This window comes from Heterocephalus glaber, unplaced genomic scaffold (genome assembly GCF_053883595.1).
Source record: "Heterocephalus glaber isolate CG9 unplaced genomic scaffold, H.glaber_assembly_v1.0 deba00000896, whole genome shotgun sequence".
Classification (NCBI taxonomy): domain Eukaryota; kingdom Metazoa; phylum Chordata; class Mammalia; order Rodentia; family Bathyergidae; genus Heterocephalus; species Heterocephalus glaber.
The window spans coordinates 4,510,899-4,532,078 of NW_028258170.1; the positions used below are offsets into that span (position 1 = coordinate 4,510,899).

The 21,180-nt window shown below is 42.1% G+C and overlaps 1 protein-coding gene across 15 annotated transcripts in view; it reads right to left on the bottom strand.

Moving 5' to 3' along the window:
• Nt5dc1 (5'-nucleotidase domain containing 1) overlaps positions 1–8,667 on the bottom strand; it is a 136,975-nt gene extending 128,308 nt beyond the window's left edge. For 9 of the 15 annotated variants that reach the window (XR_002390649.2, XR_015450014.1, XM_021247809.2 and 6 more), the window contains exons 1-3: positions 8,466–8,656; positions 1,778–1,869; positions 97–168 (exon numbers count right to left, since the gene is read on the bottom strand). Coding sequence is in view for 10 of the 15 variants with exons in the window: in XM_021247809.2 (XP_021103468.1) it covers positions 97–168; positions 1,778–1,869; positions 8,466–8,558 (257 nt within the window). In the remaining 5 variants the exon portion in view is untranslated. Of the gene's footprint in view, positions 1–96; positions 169–1,777; positions 1,870–7,788; positions 8,392–8,465 lie in introns of those variants that run through there. The other 6 variants (XR_015450015.1, XM_021247808.2, XM_021247811.2 and 3 more) reach the window with 3 other exon arrangements.
• Between the last annotated feature and the right edge of the window lie 12,513 nt (positions 8,668–21,180).

Here is a 21,180-nt window from a genome sequence, read left to right on the forward strand (position 1 = left end):
CATTAACATCTGCTGTCTTAAAAGAAAAACACAATAACATGTCCACCGCTGTCCTAGAGAAAGTAAAATTTTAACTTTACAAATATATTGCGTTACCTGAGCACAGTGCCATTCTCTGCAAGTTTAATGAAGGTTCCATCTTCCAGATCCAATGCCAAACCCTTGCAACTAAAATAGAAAAGTTTGATTATCAATCAATTCATAAGTGTAGATAATCCAAGAAATAATAATTCATATTTTTAAAAAGTTACAACTCCAATAAAGGGATTCTTCTACCCAGGTGATGTGTGTTAATTAAATAAACAAAAATATTTGAGAAGTATAAATACCTACCACACAGGAGGTATGTAAAGACTGTTATATAGGCAAAGGGCAGCATGTATAGATTGTAAAATCTTTAGGCTTTTAAAAAGATGAACTTGAAAGCCAAAAGAGAAAGAAACTTGAGGATAATTCTGTGGCTGTCAAAATGTACAGATGTTTCCCATTACCTAAAACACATTATATACAAATGCACAAATGTGCATGCCTACACGCGTGCACTCTGATACCCTATAAGGTGACCTCCCAGCCACAGCATTCTCTACACCATTTAGAATTTGTCTCAGCTTAGGTCCAGATGAGCTTGCACTCGGGGCAAAGCACACTACTGAAACCACTAAAAGAAAGTCAAACACCAGGTTTTTAAATTCTTCACTGTGAAAGACTTACGGGACCTGGGGAGAAAAGTGAGTATGGAGTCATATTATAAATAATGCACGCAAAGTGTTTTAATGGCCCTCAAATAGGAAGAGAATTAAACAAAAATGACAAGGTAATTTACAAGCATCGTTTACTTTTTCCCACAATAAAATTTCCAGAGCCACTGGTTTCATATAGTAAGAGCTTTCTGTTTTTTCCTTATATATGAGGGACATAGCAAAGGACTAATCAAATATCAGAGAAATGTATAACAGATCAATATTATGTATGCATTTTTCATGTGTTTTCAGTATCACTACTAATTTCACTTTTATTTATTTATTTATGTTTAAAAATCTGTTTTGAGAAGGGGGGTCTCACTGTGTTACCTAGGCTGACCCCAAATCACTTAGCCTAGGCTAAATGATCCTCCTGCCTCTCAGCCTGTACGTGAATGCCACTATACTGTACCTGGCTAAAATGAAAAATTTAAAGTGGTGTAAGATTTTTGTTTGTTTTTACTATTTAAATGAGGAAGAAAAACAAAAGAAGCTTTGGGAAGTTGAGAATTCTAAACCAGAAAGGGAGTCAGCAAGGATGTCTATCCAAATTACACAAAACCAAATGTTCTAATTCACTCAAGACATGATGATGACTCCCTTTATAATTCTTTATTTAAAAGATAATAAAGCTAACTTTTTCTTGATAAAGATGTAAACTTTATTTCTTAACCCCTGAAATTCGTTTTTTTTTTGGTACCAGGGATCGAACTCGGGTCCTTGGCTTGTGCAGCAGGCGGCAAAACCACTGAGTTAAATCCCTGACCCTTTGAAACTCTTAATTATGACAAACTTAAGCTATTCAAAAATATCCAAATTAATCAATAAGCTCTTACCTTATATTCACAATTAAGCCTAAACTTGTTCAAAGTAGAAAATACAAAATTTTTAGTATGGAAGGCCTTTTGCCCTTTGACTCAATTTCACATTTCACATTCTACCTTCACAGGAGAAGAGGCATTAAAATTTTATCAGCAACAATTAAGAATCACAGGGAATGTGCAGACATTAAAATGAAAAAAAAAAGACAAGCTTACCAGAAATCCCAGTCCTCTGGGGTCACAGTGAGCAATTCCTTATCGTACCCTTTCTCCTTGACTAGGAACCGGGCAAAGCTATTATAAATGAGCTGCAAACAGAGGAAGTAGAGGAAGGAAAAAAAAGATTAAATATACAATTCACAGTTCATTCTTAATTTCTCAGACCTGAAAACTTAATGGAATCACCAATGGGGCTGGTGGGAGGAAAATATCTATAATTGTGAAGTGCTGCAGTTTAATCCCCTTTCACAAGCAATTTATCAACTCCTGCAAGCTCCAGGTAATTCTCCTACCCCAAATTATACCATCAGTATATAATTATACCACCAAGGACAGTTACTTATCTAGTCTTGAATTCTAATGGATTTGAGATCATAATGAAGCCCTGACAAAGCTAACTTATTTTACACATCTCCATACAATAAGCACATTGACCACTCTATCTTTACATGTGTCCTTGGTCCACCCTTGTAGGAAAGGTCCCTTCTCAGAGGAGCCTCGGGGGAAATGTACCTGGGGACTGGAAGATGATTTAAAGGAGGAATCATGAATACTGTATTAGATACAGGAAATCTCTCCTATTTCTCCACCAAAAGAAAATTAAGGGAAAAGGACAAGGGAAGCTGTGTTAGTTACTTTTCTCTTATTGCTGAGGACAAAATTCCCAACAGCCAAAGGTAAAGGGGAAAAGGTTTATTTACCTCACAGTTTGTAGAGGTTTCAGTCAATAATCGGCTGGCGCCAAGGCAGGGAGGCATGGCAGAGGGTCAACAGTTCATAGAGAAGGAAGACAGCAAAAGCAACAAGGGACCTTAACAGCATCTTTCTGCCCCTTTAATCTTACTCAGACTACTTATGGTGGGTAGCACCTACACCCTTTATTCTAGTGTCCTTGAGCTGAGCATTGCACCATGAATCAATTCCAGCTTCACACACTCTATAGATCCAGTCACCTTCCCCACCTCTGACCACATGAGGCTTTGGGGGGATATCTAGACACAAGTTGTAACAGAAGCCTTTGGAAGCAAACATGATAAATGCTGTGACTACTGAACAAATCTTCTGATTTCTCAAAAATAAAAAAATCCTAGGTTTTGAGTGAAATATCTGTTGTTCTTTTTAAAGAGCTGGTTTTAATTTTCTAAGAAACAGTGGACACCTAAGAAAAAATGGACAAAAAAGTGGATGATGGTCCACATAGACTCTACCTCCCTCGGCCTCAGAAGAGTGCTTGAGGCCAGCATCAGATGTCCTCAGACCCCAGGCAGGGCAGTGGCCTGGGGTCAGTGCCCAAAAGTACACACTGGACCTTCTATAGATGTTAACCCATGACAGGGTATGACAGTACAGCACATTATGAGGGGCCAGGGTATCATGCAAAAGAGGACTGGGGAAGACCCTGATGGGTGGTGACATTTACACTCCACCTGTAAGATGTAGCTGTGAGTTGAGTGAGTCTGAAGGAAATGGAGAGGAAGCCAGGTGCATAACTGAAGGGCCTGCACACAGCTGGTAAGAGGGGTTTGGGCTGTTAGGAAATGAGAGTAGAGAAACCAAAGGCCCCTGTCAAGTAGAGCTGCTCTGACCTAAAGCTAATAAAAATCACTACAAGTGTACCCCCATGCAGACCAGTGTGAATCCCAATCCAGGTCAACCACTACACCTGCATTGTGTCAGCACTATAGGTCAGTGATTTTCATCCCTGCAGGCTGGTGAGCAACACAGTTACTACTTCTTCAACCACTAGAGATTCTAAGCCTACAGTGGAAGGAGGGGCCCAAGTGGGGCACCTGTGGAATTCCTTAACCCAAGGATGTCAGAAAATCCCTGGTTTACATATTTTATGGATTTTCACTCAATCATTAAAAACAAAAGATATCAAGATGCACCGAAACACAAAATACTATGGGCAATAGTACAGAATCTTCCCTGCTGCTCCCCACATTCTGAACACCATCTGGCAGCTCGTGCCTCTGCTCCTCATTGGGTCTTTGCCTTTGTTGTGTTTCCTCTGCCTGAAGAATGCTTCCGCACCTCCTCACCTGCCAAGCCCACTGCGCCGACCTGCTCCAGGCCTCTCTTCTGTGCTTGGCACTCTGCAGACAGCACAGTGGTGAAAGGCAGAAACCTGCAGCCAGACACCCTTGCTGGGTGCCCTGGAGAAGACACTTAATCTGTCTGTGCCTTGTGGTTCTCATCTCTACATACTGACAGTGGTGACAATACCCTCCTCCAGGGATAAGGATTAAATCAAGTCACATAAGCAGAATGCTTACGCAGTAGCTGCATCATATCCACGTATTAAAATGCTTATTACTTATCCAATTCTACACTTATCTATTGACTCAGTGTGTGCAGAACTAGGCTAGGTACACAGAACACAGACTAAACTGTTGCTAGACTCCACAGGAAGATTCTAACAAATAAGCTGGAAGTGTTAAAGCTGTAAGAAAAGGGCTGGAAATAAGATTTTATGGCAAATGAAGATGGGACTGAGGTAAAGAGGTAAACTTTGTGGGTAAGAGGGGTTAGGGAACAGTATTTAACATGGGGGACTGAACTTTCTGCCAACTTTCCCCTATTCCATCAGGCTACCTTCCACTGCATACTGAACATGTGCTGTTGTTTACCTCGGCATCCCCTGCTCTATATTGGTGCTCAGCACACTGTGGAGCTTAATAAAAGGTCGCTGCCCCAAACACAATCCAAAACTCACTAGATTGGTGTTTCCAGCCTTTCAACATCACTTATATTCAAGGCTTGTAGGCAAGAGTACCTTGTCTTTGAGTATCTTATAGTCTGAAATTTTATGCTCACACCTGCACAAATTGGCTCTAATGTGACAGTGTTTTAACAACATTCCCTGCAAATAAAAATGGGTACAGAGAAAGTGCACAAAAGCGTGAACCACATAGTGGGGATCTGAAAGGCACAGAAAGAAGGAAAATAGGAATCAAAGACTTACAGGAAGGAGTGGCAAAGAATCAAGTAATAAAAGCCTTCTCACTCTTAATATGACTAAGGAAACTAAACATGCATAAATGGAAAGCAGAAAAGTACAGAGCAGGAAAACCACTTTATTTTTAAGGATCTGTGCACAGAAAATGAACAAGTAATTCCAGTAGCCACTCAAGGTTTACTTTGGAGGACCCGAACCGACCAGGGCACTGACATGACTATAATGAGCAGCCGTGACCACTGTCTGCCCCAGTGACCTGGAGTTCTACCCATAAATGAGGAGCTTTCCAAATGGATTGGGTGGAAACCATGAAAGAAAAACACTCGGTTTTACCACATACTGTTTCACTGCTCTAAGTATTATGTAGCTATTGCCCACTTACTCCTTACCATATTCTTTTGAGGTAAATTCAATTATTTGCCCCATTTTACAGAAACCGAGAAGGAACACAGGTTAAGTAACCTGTCCAAAGTCACAGAGTGCTGGTGGAGCTGGCGTCCTGAGCTAGGGGTCTGGCTTGAGTCCTCTCCCTGACAGATGCACTCACAATCAACTCTCTTTTTGGATGCTTACATTTTTCACTATTAACAGCCGATTAATTCTTCACATTGAGTTGCGTGGAATCCAAGAAAGTTGGGCAGGTCAATTAACCTTGTCTAGTCATGTACTTCACCCTCTCCACGCACAGGGAGCAGTGAGGCTGAGAAGGCTGTTAGGATTAGGATATATCCAAAGTGCATGGAGCAACTAGTGAGCAGGCAATAAATGTTTATTTTATTTTCATTGTAAAGGCAAAATTAGGGCTAAAATCTTCATGGCATTTTCGGCCAAATACACCAGTCTCTTCCTGAATGCAGTGCTTAAACTCGGTGTGTGCTTAATAAGTGACATGCAGTCGATTGCACAGGGCAAAAGGAAACCACAACCACAGAAACTCCAAGGCCCAGACTGGGAGGCCACATCTACTCCCAGATGGTCCCCATAAGGACTTGCAAAAACCAGAGAAGACACTGTCAGTGCTCCCAGCCCACTCTTTTTTTTTTTTTACTTGTAACATTTTTTATTTATTTATAGTAGGGATTGAACCCAGGGTCTTGGGCATGTAAGCAAGTGCTCTACCACTAAGCTACACATCCCCAGACTCTTTTATTTTTTTATTTTGAGGCAGGGTCTCACCAAGATGCCCAGGCTGGCCTCAAATTTTAGATTCTCCTGCCTCAGCCTCTGGAGTAGCTGAGATTATAGACATGTATCACAGTGCCTGGCATTATAACATATTTTAGAAAGAAATATAAATAAAAAAATCAGACCCAGGGTTGATTTCATATTAGTTGAGTTAAAATTTAAAAAAAAAAATGAGTAGACAGTAGAGTTAAAAAATATATTAAGTAAACAGTAAGTGGATGTAATGGGGGCTTTCTTATAACTGTAGTTAGGCTTAACTCAATAGCCACCTTCGAGAGTGGGAGGGGCCCTGGGAGGTCTGCTTAGGAGGCAGAAGCAAGGTGGGGGATGGACACAGACAGACACAGGCACCGGCATATCCTCGCCCCTCAGTGTAGCTGATTTTCCCCTAGCCCATTTCCTGAGGCAGTCTCTTGGTCCCTTCCCACCCTATTTTCTCTTGCCAGACAGAAGCACCCACCCCTCTTCGAGATGGATGCTCCTGAGAATCTTCCAATCAGGCACTGACACCAGACAATCATCACCATCCTAGGAGTCTGCACTCCAGGCCAGGAACAACAACAGCATCAAGAGTACCGAGGATCCACCTAAAGTAGCACTCCCTGCTGTACAAAGCACTTTCACAAACACGACTTCATGGGCTCATCCATGCTGAGTGCCAGACAGAAGGTGACAGCAAACATGCTAGGCAGAAGACAGAAGGTGCTTGCCTCCTGGGGCCAGGAGGGCTGGGGTCTTGGAAAAAAAGCCAGACTGATGAACACTGGGAAGAGAAGGTCTCCCCTCCCATCTCTGGGGCCTCAGCTGCAAAAAACAGGGCAGGCCTCAGGCTAGGCTGGAGCGGCTGGCCGCCTGCAGGCCTGGAGGAACCAGCAAGGCCTTTCCCCACCACGGCCTCCAGGCCCAGCGCCCAGTCAGTGTAGGGCAGGCAGTGTGGGGGCCTCCGCTCCCCCAGTCCCTTGGGAGTTGGGGGTGTGTTTGAGGGGATCAGCCAGGCTCCCCCTCCCAGGCCAGCTGCTACAGAACCTTCTGGCTCCAGCATTCCAACCCCTCTTAAAGGGGCAGTGGCTGCTTCCAACACGCCTTATAGCTGGGTGGAAGGGAAGACCCCACTAGGGATGGGGAAAATGGACAACATCAAGAGACTCTTCCTGGCCGGCCTCATCCAGTATTGATGGTTCTTTCCTACGTCTCCCCCTGGGCCATTATCTGGAGAGATAATTTCCCACTTCGGAAGGGAAATCAGCACCTGGGTTAGTGGGGACTCTCAGAGTCGGACGTTCTGCTCCCTTGACAACACCGCGATCAGCCCACAGGGAAAAGGGGCGACAGCTAAATAAACACCAAGTCTGCAGGTCCTCGCTCCCAGCCTGGCGTGGGGCACCCCAACTTCCCCTCCCTCTGTTCAAAGTCCCAGAGCACAGCCTTCAGATGCACGACGCTCCAAATATGGCTGAGTTGTGCAGCAGACCCGTGCCAAACACCCCAAGTCTACGGTGAGAAAAGGTGGCTCCTCGGGAGGAGGGTTGGGGACAGGGTGGAGGGGGTGTGTCTGTCTATGTGGGCCCCTGTCCCGGGGAAGGGAGGAGGAGGGGGCTCGCCTGGGAGAAACTCTGATTGAGGACTGGGGGAGCCCCAGTCCTCCAAAACCAGGGGGCAGTAAGAGGTGAACGTAGAGTCCCTAGAGGGGCTGGAACCCCTGCTCCCAAGGAAGCCCTGGGAAGGGGGCACCAGGGCCGCGCGGCCCTGAGAGGAGGGGAGACGCTAGCGCAGCGAGGGAGGTGCTAGGAGCGGGGCCGGGGCCGAGGCCGGGGCTGCCGGGGCTCCCGGGGGCGGGGCGGGGCGGGGCGGGGGCCACCCTCACCCGAAGTCTTCGTTCAGAGACTTGAAGAACTTGTAGCTGGGTCGTTGCAGCACGCCCTTAAAGTCCCCCAGGGTGACCCGCTCGGCGGGCAGGGGCAGCTTCACCAGGTACGGCGTCTCTTGCCCGTCCAGGTGGTAGATGATCTTGGTCTAGCCCATGTCTCCGGCCTCGGGCCCGACGGCCGACGCGCGGCCTGCTCGGGCGGCCGAGCCGGGCCTCTCGGACGCCGGCTGACGGCTACGGCGCTCGGCGCGGCCCAGCGGCTCAGCAGCGCTGGGAACCCGGCAGCGGCGCCAGCTCCCTTGTTCTCTGGCCGCCCCCAGGTCCCAGCGCCGCCCGCCGCCGCCGCCGCCGCTTCCGCTGCCCACTCTCCCTTCTCTGCTGGCGACCGCGACTCTCTCCGAGCCCACTCTTGCCCTGCCTAAAACCCGTTTCCCGACCCAACGGTTCCACCCGTCTCTCCCGCGCCCCTTCTCCTTCCCGCGCCTCCCGCACTAGCTTCAGCCGAGACGCCCGGGGGCGCCCAACTCGCAGGCGCAGCCGAAAAGGCCGGGGGTGCGTACTTCCGCCCGACCGCGGAGGGCGGAGTTCTTCACAGGTGCGGCGCCCAGCTGAGGTTCCCCGTCGGCCGCTATGGCCCTGCGTGCCGGGCGCCACTCACCCACTCACCCACTCACCGGGGCGCTCTCAGGCAGATTGTAACGGCATAGAGTGTGGTCCAGGTCGAAGCCAACCACGTCACAGGCGGCCAGGGAGAAATGTTGCGCCATGGCGGCGCAGGAGCACCACCCAGCGCCTCAGCCAGCGAGCTTACGAGGAACTCACGGGAGGGACGCCACGGGGCGAGACCCGGCCCGACGCGGCGCGGGGCGGGGCCTCGCGCTCCGCCCCTGCGCACTGGCCCGGCCCAGCGCTGCCGGCTCGCACCTGCGCGCTGGGCCCAAACCCGCCCACGCTCCCACCCGGACCTGAGCGCTGGGCCCCAAATCTGAGTGCCAGGCCCACACCTGCAGGCCTACTCCCCTTCTGAGCGCTGGGTCCCGCACCTGCGCCCCCCGCCCCGCCATCACTGGGTCCCAAACCTGCGTTCTGCCCTCACCTGAGCGCTGGGCCCCAAACCTCCGTGCCTGGCCCACACCTGCAGGTGTACTTAGAAATTTTACTGTGTTTTTGTGTCTGTATTTTTCTTTTTTCTTTTTTGGGTTTTTTTTTTTCTTGTTTGGCAGTCACTTCATAATACTTTCCTTTGTGTTTTGCTGTCCTTTTTAAAGCGTGGAACTTACAAATTGCAGAAGAGTTCAGAACATGTTGTCGGTGATTCTAGGGAGAAGACTTTGGTCTTAGTTAATGGCATCTGCACACATGGCTCTTCCTGAACAAGAGCATCCCTGGTGGTTTTGGTTGCCTTTGACCACCCTGGCCATATGGTGGTCATCTTTGCAATGAGACAGAATGTGACTCATTTAAAAAGCTCATTATTGTGTGCTCCATCTCCTTTTCCTGAAACTAATATGGCCAGAAAAAATACAGAATACCCAATTATATTTGAATGTCCCAAATATTTCATGGGACATGTTAATACTAAAAAATTACTTGTTTTTTATTGGAAATTCAAATTTCAATTGACATTATGAATTTTACTAAAATTGTTGCTAAATCTGGTAACTTTACCAGCAATATTGTACTCTGTATTTTGAGATGAACTTTGAAATTTTTAAAAATTAGTTTTATTTTCTTTTAGAAAGCCTAAACTTGAAAATCAAATGTTATAGATTGAATTGTGTCCCTCTGAAATTCATACGTTGAAACCGTAACCCTTTGTATTTCAGAATGGGATTGTACTTGGAGATAGGGTCTTTAAAGAGGTGATCAAATTAAAATGAGGGTTTATGGTGGGCTGAATCCAGTATGACTGATGTTCTTAGAAGAGGAAATTTGGACACAAAGATACAACAGAGATGCACAGGAAGCGACCATGTGTGGAGACAGTGAGAGGGAAACAGAGGACACAGTACAAAATGCCATCTACGAGCCAAGACTCCTCAGAAGAAACCAAACCTTCTGACACTTTTATCTTGGACTTCTAGCCCCAGAACCATGAGAAATACTTTATGTTGTTTAAACCACCAGCCTGTAATTCATTCGGTAATGAATGCTGTAGACAACTAAAGCAGCATTCGAGATTGTTTCTCTGTTATGAGAGTCTGGAGTCTATTCCAGATTACAAAACCAAGAATTATCATTCTTCTCTGCTGTAGAAAGTCTTCCCTTGAAGGGTGGGCTGAGAAGAGACTATTGTTGCTTTCTGAATGGTGGGGAAAACTTGAACGAAGAAACATCAGTTGATGCCTTAGTAGTATATAGTACAGACAAAATCTACAAAGACGTGTTGGAAACACTTTACTAGTCCTTCTTATCCAAGGATTGCTGTTCCTTCAGGGTTGTGGAAAATGTGTAAGGTGATTTTGGAGTCTGGTTAACGTTTTGGTGGTATCTTAGTCACTTTCCTCTTTGCTTTGGACACAATACCTGATGCCTGCAACACGAAGAAGGAAAAGTTTATCTTGGCTCATGTTTCAGACCATAGTTTGCTGGCTCCCAGGCAGGACTGCATGGCAGAGGGACTTTGGAGAGGGGAGCTGCTCACATGGGCTAGGTGGAGAGGGAGCAAAAGGAGAGAGACTGAAGGGAGTAGGGGAGTGAAGAGATATACTCTTCTGGGCCATGCCCCAATAACCTGCCTCTTTTGACCAGGTTTCACCTCCCAACATCACATTTAGCTCTCAATTAATTGGTGGACTAATCCACTGATGAGTATCAGGGATCCAGGATCCAGTCACTTCCCAAAAGTCCAACCTATTAGTGCAAAAGGCTTTGGAGGGAACATGTAGATCTAAAGAATAACAGGGTAAATAGCAGCAAGTAATAAGTGAGCAGACAAATGGTTCTTACAGGTGTGGTTGTACTTCCCTCTTCCTTCTTTCCTTCTTCCATCCCTCCTTCTCTCCCTCTCTTTCTTTTATTTCCAGTACTACACTCAAATTAAATCCAGGGTCTTCCCACATCCCCCACCTTTAAAAAAAAATTTTAAAAAGTTCTCACTGAGTTGCCCAGGTGGGCTTAAACTTGCGATCCTCTTGCCTCAGCCTCTCAGAGTGCTGGAAGTACAGGTGTGTGCCACAACACCCAGCTTCCATTTATTTCTTGATTCAAACTTTGCACATATTTATGTGAGTCAAAGTTTTGAGTCTTCAAGGGCATTCTAATTTGAACACATTTCAGGAATTCCTTATAAGCGGTGATCCAGTCAATGAGTTTCCATAGCTCATACTTGGATCTGTAACTTCTTTGTCTTCAGACCTCCTGGGTAATATGTTTACTTTCATGATTTAATGTCTAAATGTACCCAAGGAGGGGTAACTATATTAAAAGATCGATCAATCCTTCATTTATAAATTCTCACAGAATTTTTCAGATATTGTTCCCAGCTTTACTTGCTCTGAGTAGAAAATCCTATCTGCAATATTAGCTAAAGTTGAGAAATTGAACTCAGTTGATGATATCTAAGAAGAAACCTTGAACTAGGGTTTTTAGGAAGCTCTCAAATATTTTAGCTGAAAATTTACATAATCTATATCACATGCTCTATGATGCAAAATTGTATTTATGAACATATGCAACAAAATAAAAATGTTGGATTGTGGTATTATGATTTTTTTCCCCCACTTTCTTGTCCTTAAGAAACCAGTGGACGCTCTTAATGATAAGAGAATGCTCTTTGATGGAGTTTCCTCTTCTTCCTGATTTAGGTAGTTTTATGATTATTATCTTGCACCATTGTGCATTGAAATGTTCAGCAGTTATGCCTATTCCCTTGTTATGACTTGCAGACAATTTATAATTATTCAAAAGTTAATTTAAATACCACATCTTTTCTCATGGCAAGGTTGCTGTAAAAGCAGAGCCTGAGACTAGGCCTTGATTACAGGTTATATATTTGGAGATGATTCTAGGAAGCAGCAATAAAGTAGTTGCATGAGAGAGAAAAAAAAGCCAGCAGCAATTCAAAAAGGCAAGCTTGAGGTCACTGTTGTAAGAAACAGTGGTTCATTACCAACACAGTTAATTTTGTATAAACCTGAGTTCTTTTCCAAAATTGAAGAATAAATTTGAGGACAAAAGGGGGAATTTAGGAGAGTATTAGAAATAATTAATTAGAAATAATTACAAGAAAAAAGCTCTTGGTGGATACTCGCCAAGAAGTGAATGCATTTTCTTTGTGTTTGCCTCATATAGATAGATAGGGAGAGTGCGGAGAGGGAGTGTTTCAGAGGAGATAGTTCAAAATTGTTCAAAAAGAAATTCGTTGTCTTGCAATTCTAATGTTTTCTAGAATCCACTTGAAGTCCAGGTCAGGAAGCAGAAAGGAATTGTCAGTTAACTTAGGATCTTCTTCCTGGGAGGAAAAGTCCTTATCTTTCTTTTTATTGTAGCTTTTATCCTTCCTCTTGTGAATACTTTTGCATCTCTAAATTTGGCTTATCTACTGGAATTGGCTCTTAACTGGGCGGGCTCTTTTCTTTTTTTATCTGACCCTAGACTCCATTGTTGGGGTTCTCTGACTGCCTGCAGTACTCATGATAACTAAACTAAATTAAACTAGCACAACATTGCCAAAATCGCCCATGAAACATGAAGGGTTTAATCACTTAATCACTTAATCGCTTAATCACTTCAGTATAGTTTGCAATATTTTTGCCCTCTGTAAGAATTTATCTTTATGGTGTGTCCATCTGTTGGTCAGGCTGTCTTCAACCAATGGTGGTTCATCATCTTATCTTTCTCTTACATCTGTGATCTACTCTGTATTTTCTGCTCTGATGCAAAGTAGTGAGCTTGTAATGGAAACTACCACAAGTGTCTTAGTACCATCATTTCTAAATGTATTCACTTCATGGCTTCCATAGATACTGGTAATGTTTATTTAGTAGACTGGGGCAAAAAGGGAAAACTGGCCCAGATAGGTGGAGGAACCAGGGATGATGAAGTTCTGGGTTTCCTCTAAGTATAATTAAATTTGTTCTGGGCCTGTTGGGTGAAATGTTCTATGGAATCAACTTGTTTATTCCTTTCCTTTTTAAATAGTAGTCCTTACTATTTTTTTTAATAGTAAACTCTTGGCTTCATAAAATTTCTTACTTTGTAAGAAATAATTCTTGGTCCAATTTATAAATGTTTATTGAGGGTCTTTTGTGTGCCAGGTACTGTGATAGCTACTAGAATACAAAAGTAGACTAAATGGCAGTTTCTCTAGAAGGGCCTGCAGTTTAAAGAAGGAAATGATGTATAATCTGACAAAGACAATAAAACATTGTACCTAAAATAGAGATAAAAAGAAATTAATCTGGTAAGTATTCTGTACTTAATGTACTCTCTGCCCAAAATACTTTGTCCTCTTTTATTCCCTGATTTCCATTCCCATGCAGGCTGTCTCCCATGTTACCTTTAGAAATCACTGTAAGTCTTTTGCAGAAACCTAAAACTATCTAATTTCAGTCGTTGCATTATAATCTGTTTTGATCTCAACTTTGTCCAGTAGCTTCAGGTTATTTCAGACTGGGGACTCTGTCTTATTCATCTTCACACCTCAGTGCCTCGCCACACAGCTTGGTGTACAGTGCCCAGAGAATGAATGGTTTTCCATGTTTTGATTTCTGACTTACATCTTGTCAAGTTTTGAATGGCCATAAGGAGGCCTTTACTCAAAGGCAGGAAGTACAAAGTTCGCTGAAACTCTGATTCCCATGTTCTCCTAATCAATCAGGATTCACATGTCACAGATTTATAACAGAGATTTCATGGCTTAGAACCACAAAAGCAGGAAGTATCCTGATAACCATTCGTTTTAGTTCTGTCAAGTACTAGTATAAATGATTCAGCTAATATACTATATATTGTTTTGACCTGCTCATACACAGTGCTCATAGGCAGAATATGTAAATAATTACAGGATAAAGATGGCTTAAACTAACATTTTGGGAATCCAAAAGTGATTTTACCTAGTAACACTTTTTAAATGATACATTCCATAAAAATATTTATATTAGTAATTTAGGTTGATATGTATTATTGTGTCTCAGAGTTTCCTTAGTTTCTGTCAGTAGATTTTGCCCATATTGAGATAATACTGCCTACTAAATTGTCTTCATTGTGTCTGCTGAGTCCTTGAAAATAGTTCTTTTTAATCCTCTACAATTCAAACTTGTTCTTAAAGCTATATTTTAAAAATGTCATTTGAGCGTGCAAATAGTTCTTAGTGAGAATGGTTGAATAAATTCTGCTAACAGCTCACAGTAGGCATCAATATATGCATAAGTTCAGAAATTACCTAGATAAGCAATATAATAACAATATTCCTTTTTCTCCTTTTTTCTTTCTTCCTTTTCTTCCTCAAATATGAAAGTACCTCAAGGACAGTATATAAATGCTACAGAATCTCTGCACTTATGAATTATGGGTCCCTCTCTGCCCATATCTCATGCCCTGTGGTGTGTATGCACTCACATGCACATGTACATGCACACACACACACACACACACACACACACACGTGCATGTGCATGGGGATGGGGCTTGTTAGTGAATGGAGAAATAGAAAATATTATCGAGTTCCCTCTATATGCCAGAAATGGTATTCAGAAAATTACACAGTGCACTACAACAGGGACATAGGTAAAGGGATATTTGTTTCATGGATGAAGCTCAAATTACATTCTTCTAAAGAAAACTCGGACACTTTTGCTTTCCTAAAAGCTTTTTTTTTTCAGTTTTTAATTTGAACTTTTTCTTTAAAGTTATTTATGTATAACACCTGTGTTGTACACAAAAATCAATAGCTTTCTTCTACACCAATGACAGACTCACTGAGAGAGAAATATGACAAATAATTCCTTTCACAATAGCATCCAAAAACCTGAAATACCTAGGAATCATCCTAATGAAAGAAATCAAAGACCTCTTCTCTGAAAACTATGGCACTCTGAAAAGAGAGATTGAAGATTATATCAGAAGATGGACAGACATACCCTGCTCCTGGGTAGGAAGGATTAATATAGTGAAAATGGCCATACTTCCAAAACTGCTATAGAGATTCAATGCAATTCCAATTGAGATCCCAGCAGCATACTTCATAGACCTTGAGAAAACAATCCAAAAATTCATTTGGAACCAGAAGAGACCCAGAATAGCAAAAGCAATTCTAAGTAACAGAGACATGGCAGGGGGTATCACAATCCCCAACCTGCAACTCTACTACAAAGCTACTGTGATAAAAACAGCATGATACTGGCAAAGAAACGGACTTGAGGACCAGTGGAACAGATTAGAAGATGCAGAAACAGTGCCAGACACACCCAGCCATCTCATCTTCGATAAAGGAGACAAACATCCTCACTGGAGGAAAGATAGCCTCTTTAATAAATGGTGCTGGAAAATTGGGCTTCAACTTGCCAAAGATTAAAACTAGACCTGTATCTCTCACCATGCACTAAACTAAAATCAAAATGGATTAAAGATCTAAATATTAAAATAGAAACACTGAATCAGCTGGAACAAAGGTTAGGTAGAACCCTTGAAGATATTGGTGTAGGAAAAGATTTTATGAAAAAAACCTCAGTTGCTCATGAACTAGCACAAACAATCAACAAGTGGGATCTCTTCTTATTAAAAGGCTTCTGCACAACAAGAGAAACCACCAACAGTGTGAAGAGAAAACCCACAGTGTGGGAAAAAATCTTCACCTGCTCTTCCTCAGACAAAGGTCTACTATCTCAAATCTATAAAGAACTTAAAAGGATCAGACTTCCCAAATTTAAAGACCCAATCCAAAAGTGGGCATCTGAAATGAACAGACATTTCTCAGACAAAGAAGTAGAAATAGCAAATAAATACATGAAAAAATGTTCAACATCACTGGTCATTTGAGAGATGCAAATGAAAACAATGCTGAGATTCCACCTCACCCCAGAAAGAATGGCTGCTATCATGAAATCAACCAATAACAAATGCTGGTGGGGCTCTGGGGAAAGAGGAACCCTGCTCCACTGCTGCTGGGAGTGTAGACTGGTGCAAGCATTGTGGAAATCAGTATGGAGATACCTCAAAGAACTAGGACTGGAAGTCTCATTTGACCTCACTTTTCCACTGCTGGGGATCTTCCCCAAAGAATTAAAAGAATCATACCACAGTGATATGTGTGCACCCATGTTCATAGCAGCACAGTTTGTAATAGCTAAAACTTGGAAACAGCCCAAATGCCCATCAACTGGAGACTGGATAAAGAAAATGTGGTTTTTTAATAAAATGGAGTACTACTCAGCCATAAAAAATGAGAAATTAGAGACATTTATAGCTAAGTGGATGCACATTGAGGTGATACTCTTAAGTGAAATAAATAGGACACACATGAATAAATACCGAATAGTTTCTCTGGTGTGAGAAACTGAAAGTGTAAATAAGGACTAAATGTACAATAGGTAATGTGAAATAGGAAGAAAAGGGGCGAAGGGGAAGGAAGTGGGAGGGCTAAGGCAAAGGATAGAAGGGAATGGGATTAATATGAGAAAATGGAAAAATAGGAACAAAATCTTTGTAAATAGGGAGGAATGGAGGGGTTGAAGGGAGGGTTGGGCAAGGGTGAAAAATAAGAACCAAGGGAGATTACGTAAAGGTGCAAATTTCCAATGATGAATGTCATTATATTGTATACCTAAAATGTACCAATGATTAGAATGAATAATCGATAATGCAAAATAGGAAGAAAAGGTCCAAAGGGGTAGGGGGAGTGGGAGGGGCAGGTGAAAGGAGAGAAGGGAAAGGAAAAATGCTGAGAAATGGAAAAAATGGAAATAAAGTCTTTGTAAATAGAGAAGGGTGGAGGGGCTGAAGGGAGGGCTAGGAATGGGGAAAAAATAAGAACCAAGATGCATTATGTAAAGGTACAATTCCCAATGAGAAATGTAATTGTGTTGTATACCTACAATGTACCAATAAAAGAATTTAATAGAAAAAAGAAAAGAAACACCTGTGTTGTGAAAAGCCAACAACAAAAGAGCAAATAGAGTGAAAATAAAAATTCCCCTTTCAGTACTTTACACCTTTATCATTCTTTTCAGAGGGGATTGCTGGTGTAAGTTAAATGAATGCCCTTACAGACCTATTCCAACACTTCAGGAAAAGAAAAATAGCATGATGTTTTTCAACAGGTGGAGTTACCCCCGTAGGGGGACCCTAGAGGATGTCCTATGTCACAGAAAACCCACTACACTGTGGGGCCTCAGGGAAGAAATCAAAAGGGCATGAGCAGCAATCTCAGTGGACCAAGGTAACCCAAGCAGCCGTCCACCATTCTAATACCTGGAAGTTCATGGTCACCATTTTAAGCACCTCTTATAATTATAGAGACCAAAGGTAACTTGTATTAGTCTCGTGATGTCTCAAATTTAATATTAAAATACCTATACAAGTTTTTCTTTTCCTGAAATGTGCATACATTTTTTTGGCAGATATATACATCAAGCTTCTGAGTCATCAGTCATCCCACACTTCCCACATCTCTCATTCCTTAAAAGATCTTTCTAGGCTCATTGTAATTTTTTGATTCTACTTCATTCTTAGTTTTGTTTTGCTGTTTTTGTTCTTTTGAGACAGGGTAGCCCAGGATATGTAGCTCAGGCTGGACTTGAACTCTCAGGAATCCTCCTGCCTCAGCCTCCAGAGTGTTGGGATTAAAGCCATGCACCACCCTGCCCAACAGTTTTTAATGATTTCAGTGCCCTAATTTCTCAATTCCTTTAACTCCTCCTTTACAACAATCTTGCCATCCCTGCTATGTCAGTGACCCACTCGTTGATAGTCTCTTCCTTCACAGTCTCAAAAGCAGCACAGTGCTTGTCCTACCACCCCTTTCTGTTTTTCCAGCTCATGTTCCTCAAGTATACAACTCCAACAATGCTTTGAGGGCAGTGCTATCTACAATCTAATATTTCCCACTTTTTCACTGTACTTCATTGGTGTTATGTTGTCTGGTGTTTTTATCAAGCTAGGAATAGTCATAGAGAATCATGATCACTTCTTTGACATGTCCTTAATTCTTATATTTCTTTCTTCTTTATACTCTAAGGAAAATATCACCATCCTGATAGTGGTAGATTTCAACAATAGCTGTAGTTCTTCTTTTTCCACATCTATGCCATTCGCAATATAACTCTGTAACCCTTCTCATTAAGGCAAGGTTATTTTTCCAATCCTTGGCTGTGGTCTAGCCCTGTGACATGTTATGGCTAACAGCATGCAGTAGAAAAATGACATCTTGACAGTTCTCAGCATGAATCATAACTCTAAAGGATTCCACACTCTTTTTGGGGAAGCTGCTACTGCCATATAGATATGGTTGTGCTGGTATACTGACAGGAACACTGTCCCAGTCACCTCGCCATTGAAGCCTGTATTCAGTGAACAATGAGCAGTCCTCAGCTGACCTTCGAGCTGATCATAGATAGTGAATGAGCCCAGCTATGATAAGCAGAGCCTGGGCCAGATAAACAAGATTACCTGTATGACCATGGATACCTGAACAATCATTGTAAATATTATTTTAAGCCATAGAATTTTGGGATTACTAGTTATGCAGCAATAGCTAACACATACATAAGTTATCATTTTTCACTTAATAGATACATGGGTTTGATTCTTTCTGTTCTCTGGTTTTACACCTGAGCAACCAATCTTGGTGGAAGAAAATACAAACAACCATTTCAAGGAGTACTTAATGCTACTGGGCAATTGTACTTTGTTGCTTCCATGCATTTGCTTTATTGCTGTCCGAGATAATTATTTCAGTTTTCTGCTCATCCAACTGCTTCTGGCTCACCCTTATCTTTACTCTCAAGCTTCTGTTTTTTTGGGGGGAAATAGAAGCATTAATAGAAGAAACAAATGACCGAAACCATGAAGATCCTCCCATGAGCTCTTACCAACTGCATTAACCTCCCTAATCACTTCCACACTTAAGTACTCCACTTTGCCTCCTGTTATGATAGACAATGACTCTTAGATTGGTTCCCAGACAGCACTTGTACCTGGGAACTTGTTAGAAACAGAAATTCTTGAGTTATGCCTGAGAAATTCTGAATCAGAAATGTTAGAAGTGGGACCCTGCAATATGCATTTTAATACAACCTCTTGGTGATTCTGATGGGAATCGAAGTTAAAGAATCACCGCTTTAGATTGTCTGCATTTATATCTGATTTAATCCCCCAAATTTAGGCACTAGACGTCGTCCTCTCAAAAATATCATTTTCCCTTTTTATCTAACAGCATTTTTCATTTGTACTGAATGATTCTCACCATCATACAAACATGCTATTATTTTTCTCATCTTAAAACAAAACAAAATTTTTTCCCAAACACCAATTTGTTTTTCTGTTCTCCTCTTATGAAAACTGAAATAGTTGTCACACTGTTGGCGAACCCTCCTCTCCTGTTCTCTGCTAAGCACATGAAGAGCTTTTCCCTCCACCACTGCCATAAGTCTGTCATCAGTATCAACTTCTTTTTTTTTCTTCTTAAGTTCTTTTATTGGTACATTTTAGGTATACAATACGTTTACATTTGTCATTGGGTCCTTGTACCTGTACATGATGTATCTTGGTTGTTATTTTTTCCCCATTCCCTGTGCTCCCTTCACCCTCTCCACCCTTCCCTATTTACATAGACTTCATTTCCATTTTTTTTCTTTTCTCATAATTTTTCCTTCCCCTTCTTTCCTTTCCCCTTCCCCTCCCACCACCCCTACCCCTTTGGACCTTTTCTTCCTATTTCAAATTATCAATTATTCATTTAGTATCAACTTCTTGAACCTCTTCCTTCCCTTCCTTCTGCCTGCTGTCTTGTCTTTCCTACATCTGAACTGATGGCTTAAAATACATCAATATTTGGAAAAGTATGTTTATATTTCTAGCCTTGACCTCTCCCTTGAAATGCAGATCCAGTGCCTACCTAGCATCTCCATTTGGAGATTAATAGACATTTTAAACCCGGGTAAGGGTGACTTTGTAATCTTTCCTCCAAAACCTCATATATCCACCATCTTCCCCTTGCTATTAATGGAAGCTCTATATTTCTAGTTTCTCAGGAAAAAAATGCTTGGAGTCATTCATGACTTTTTTCTTGCTCTTATATTCCACACCTAATGCATTATAAAATGCTGAACCTCCATTGAAAGCATCCAGAATCTAACCATTACTAAACACCTTTGCTGTGATGCCTACATCCAAGCCACCACCATCTCCAACTGAAATACTGCAGCTCCTAGTTGGTCCTCCTGCTTTTACCCTCTCCCCTCCCTATGCCTTCTCTGTTCTCAAAACAAATGAGAGAGAGGTCTTTTAAGTGTAAAACAGATTTTTGTCTTGCCTCTGTTTATATTCTCCCAGCGGCTCCAGCCTCATTCCAGAATCAAGTCTAAAGCATCATGGTGGCTGCAAGGGCTTGCCTGTGGAGTCCCTGTTATCCTTTTTCACCACTTACTCTTCTATTCTCACTCTCATTTTGCTACAGTCAATGGATCTCTTTCATTTCCTCAAAGACATTGTGCCACCGCCATGCCTCACCTTTGTAGTGGCTTGTCACTCTCTTCTGAGTGTTCTTTTCCATGTCTCTGGAATTCTCTTTATGTTTTTGTTTAAATAACCCCTCTTTGGGATTACTTGGCTCCCCATCTCCCTTTTCTGCTCCCTTTGCATTACTCATCCCCCTTTAAAGAATTTTTATTCCTATTATGTGTATTTATCATCATTTTCTCTCCTCTTACTGTAATGTAAATGTCCATGAGCATGGAAATGTTTATCCTTTTTTGTGTCTGTGCTGTAGCTCCAGCACTGAAAATAGTTTAGGACTCTTTCTATATTAGGGATTCAATTAAATCACTGCAAGGCAAGCCTGGTGCCACTGAGCTAAATCCCTGGTCTCATATATGTATTTGATGTTTTCTCTTAATATCTCAAATACTCAGCAACTATAATCATTATTGTTATCATCATTTTATTTTCTAAGTACTACATAAACTTTCTGGGAACTAATTTTTTTGTAAGTAGAAGTATGGAATCAAACAGAGTATACTGTATATGTTACTGACCTAGTCTCCAAAATGACAGTATTGATATACACCTTCACGAAAATACTTAAAGACATCTATTTTTTCATTTCCATATTAAAATGGATAGTTAATCAGGACAAACAAAAGCTCTTCTATCTTTTTAATTTGCCTTTCTCTCTATACCAGTAACTTTGAGAGTATGTTACACGTTTGGAGGCCCTTCTATGTTTTGTTG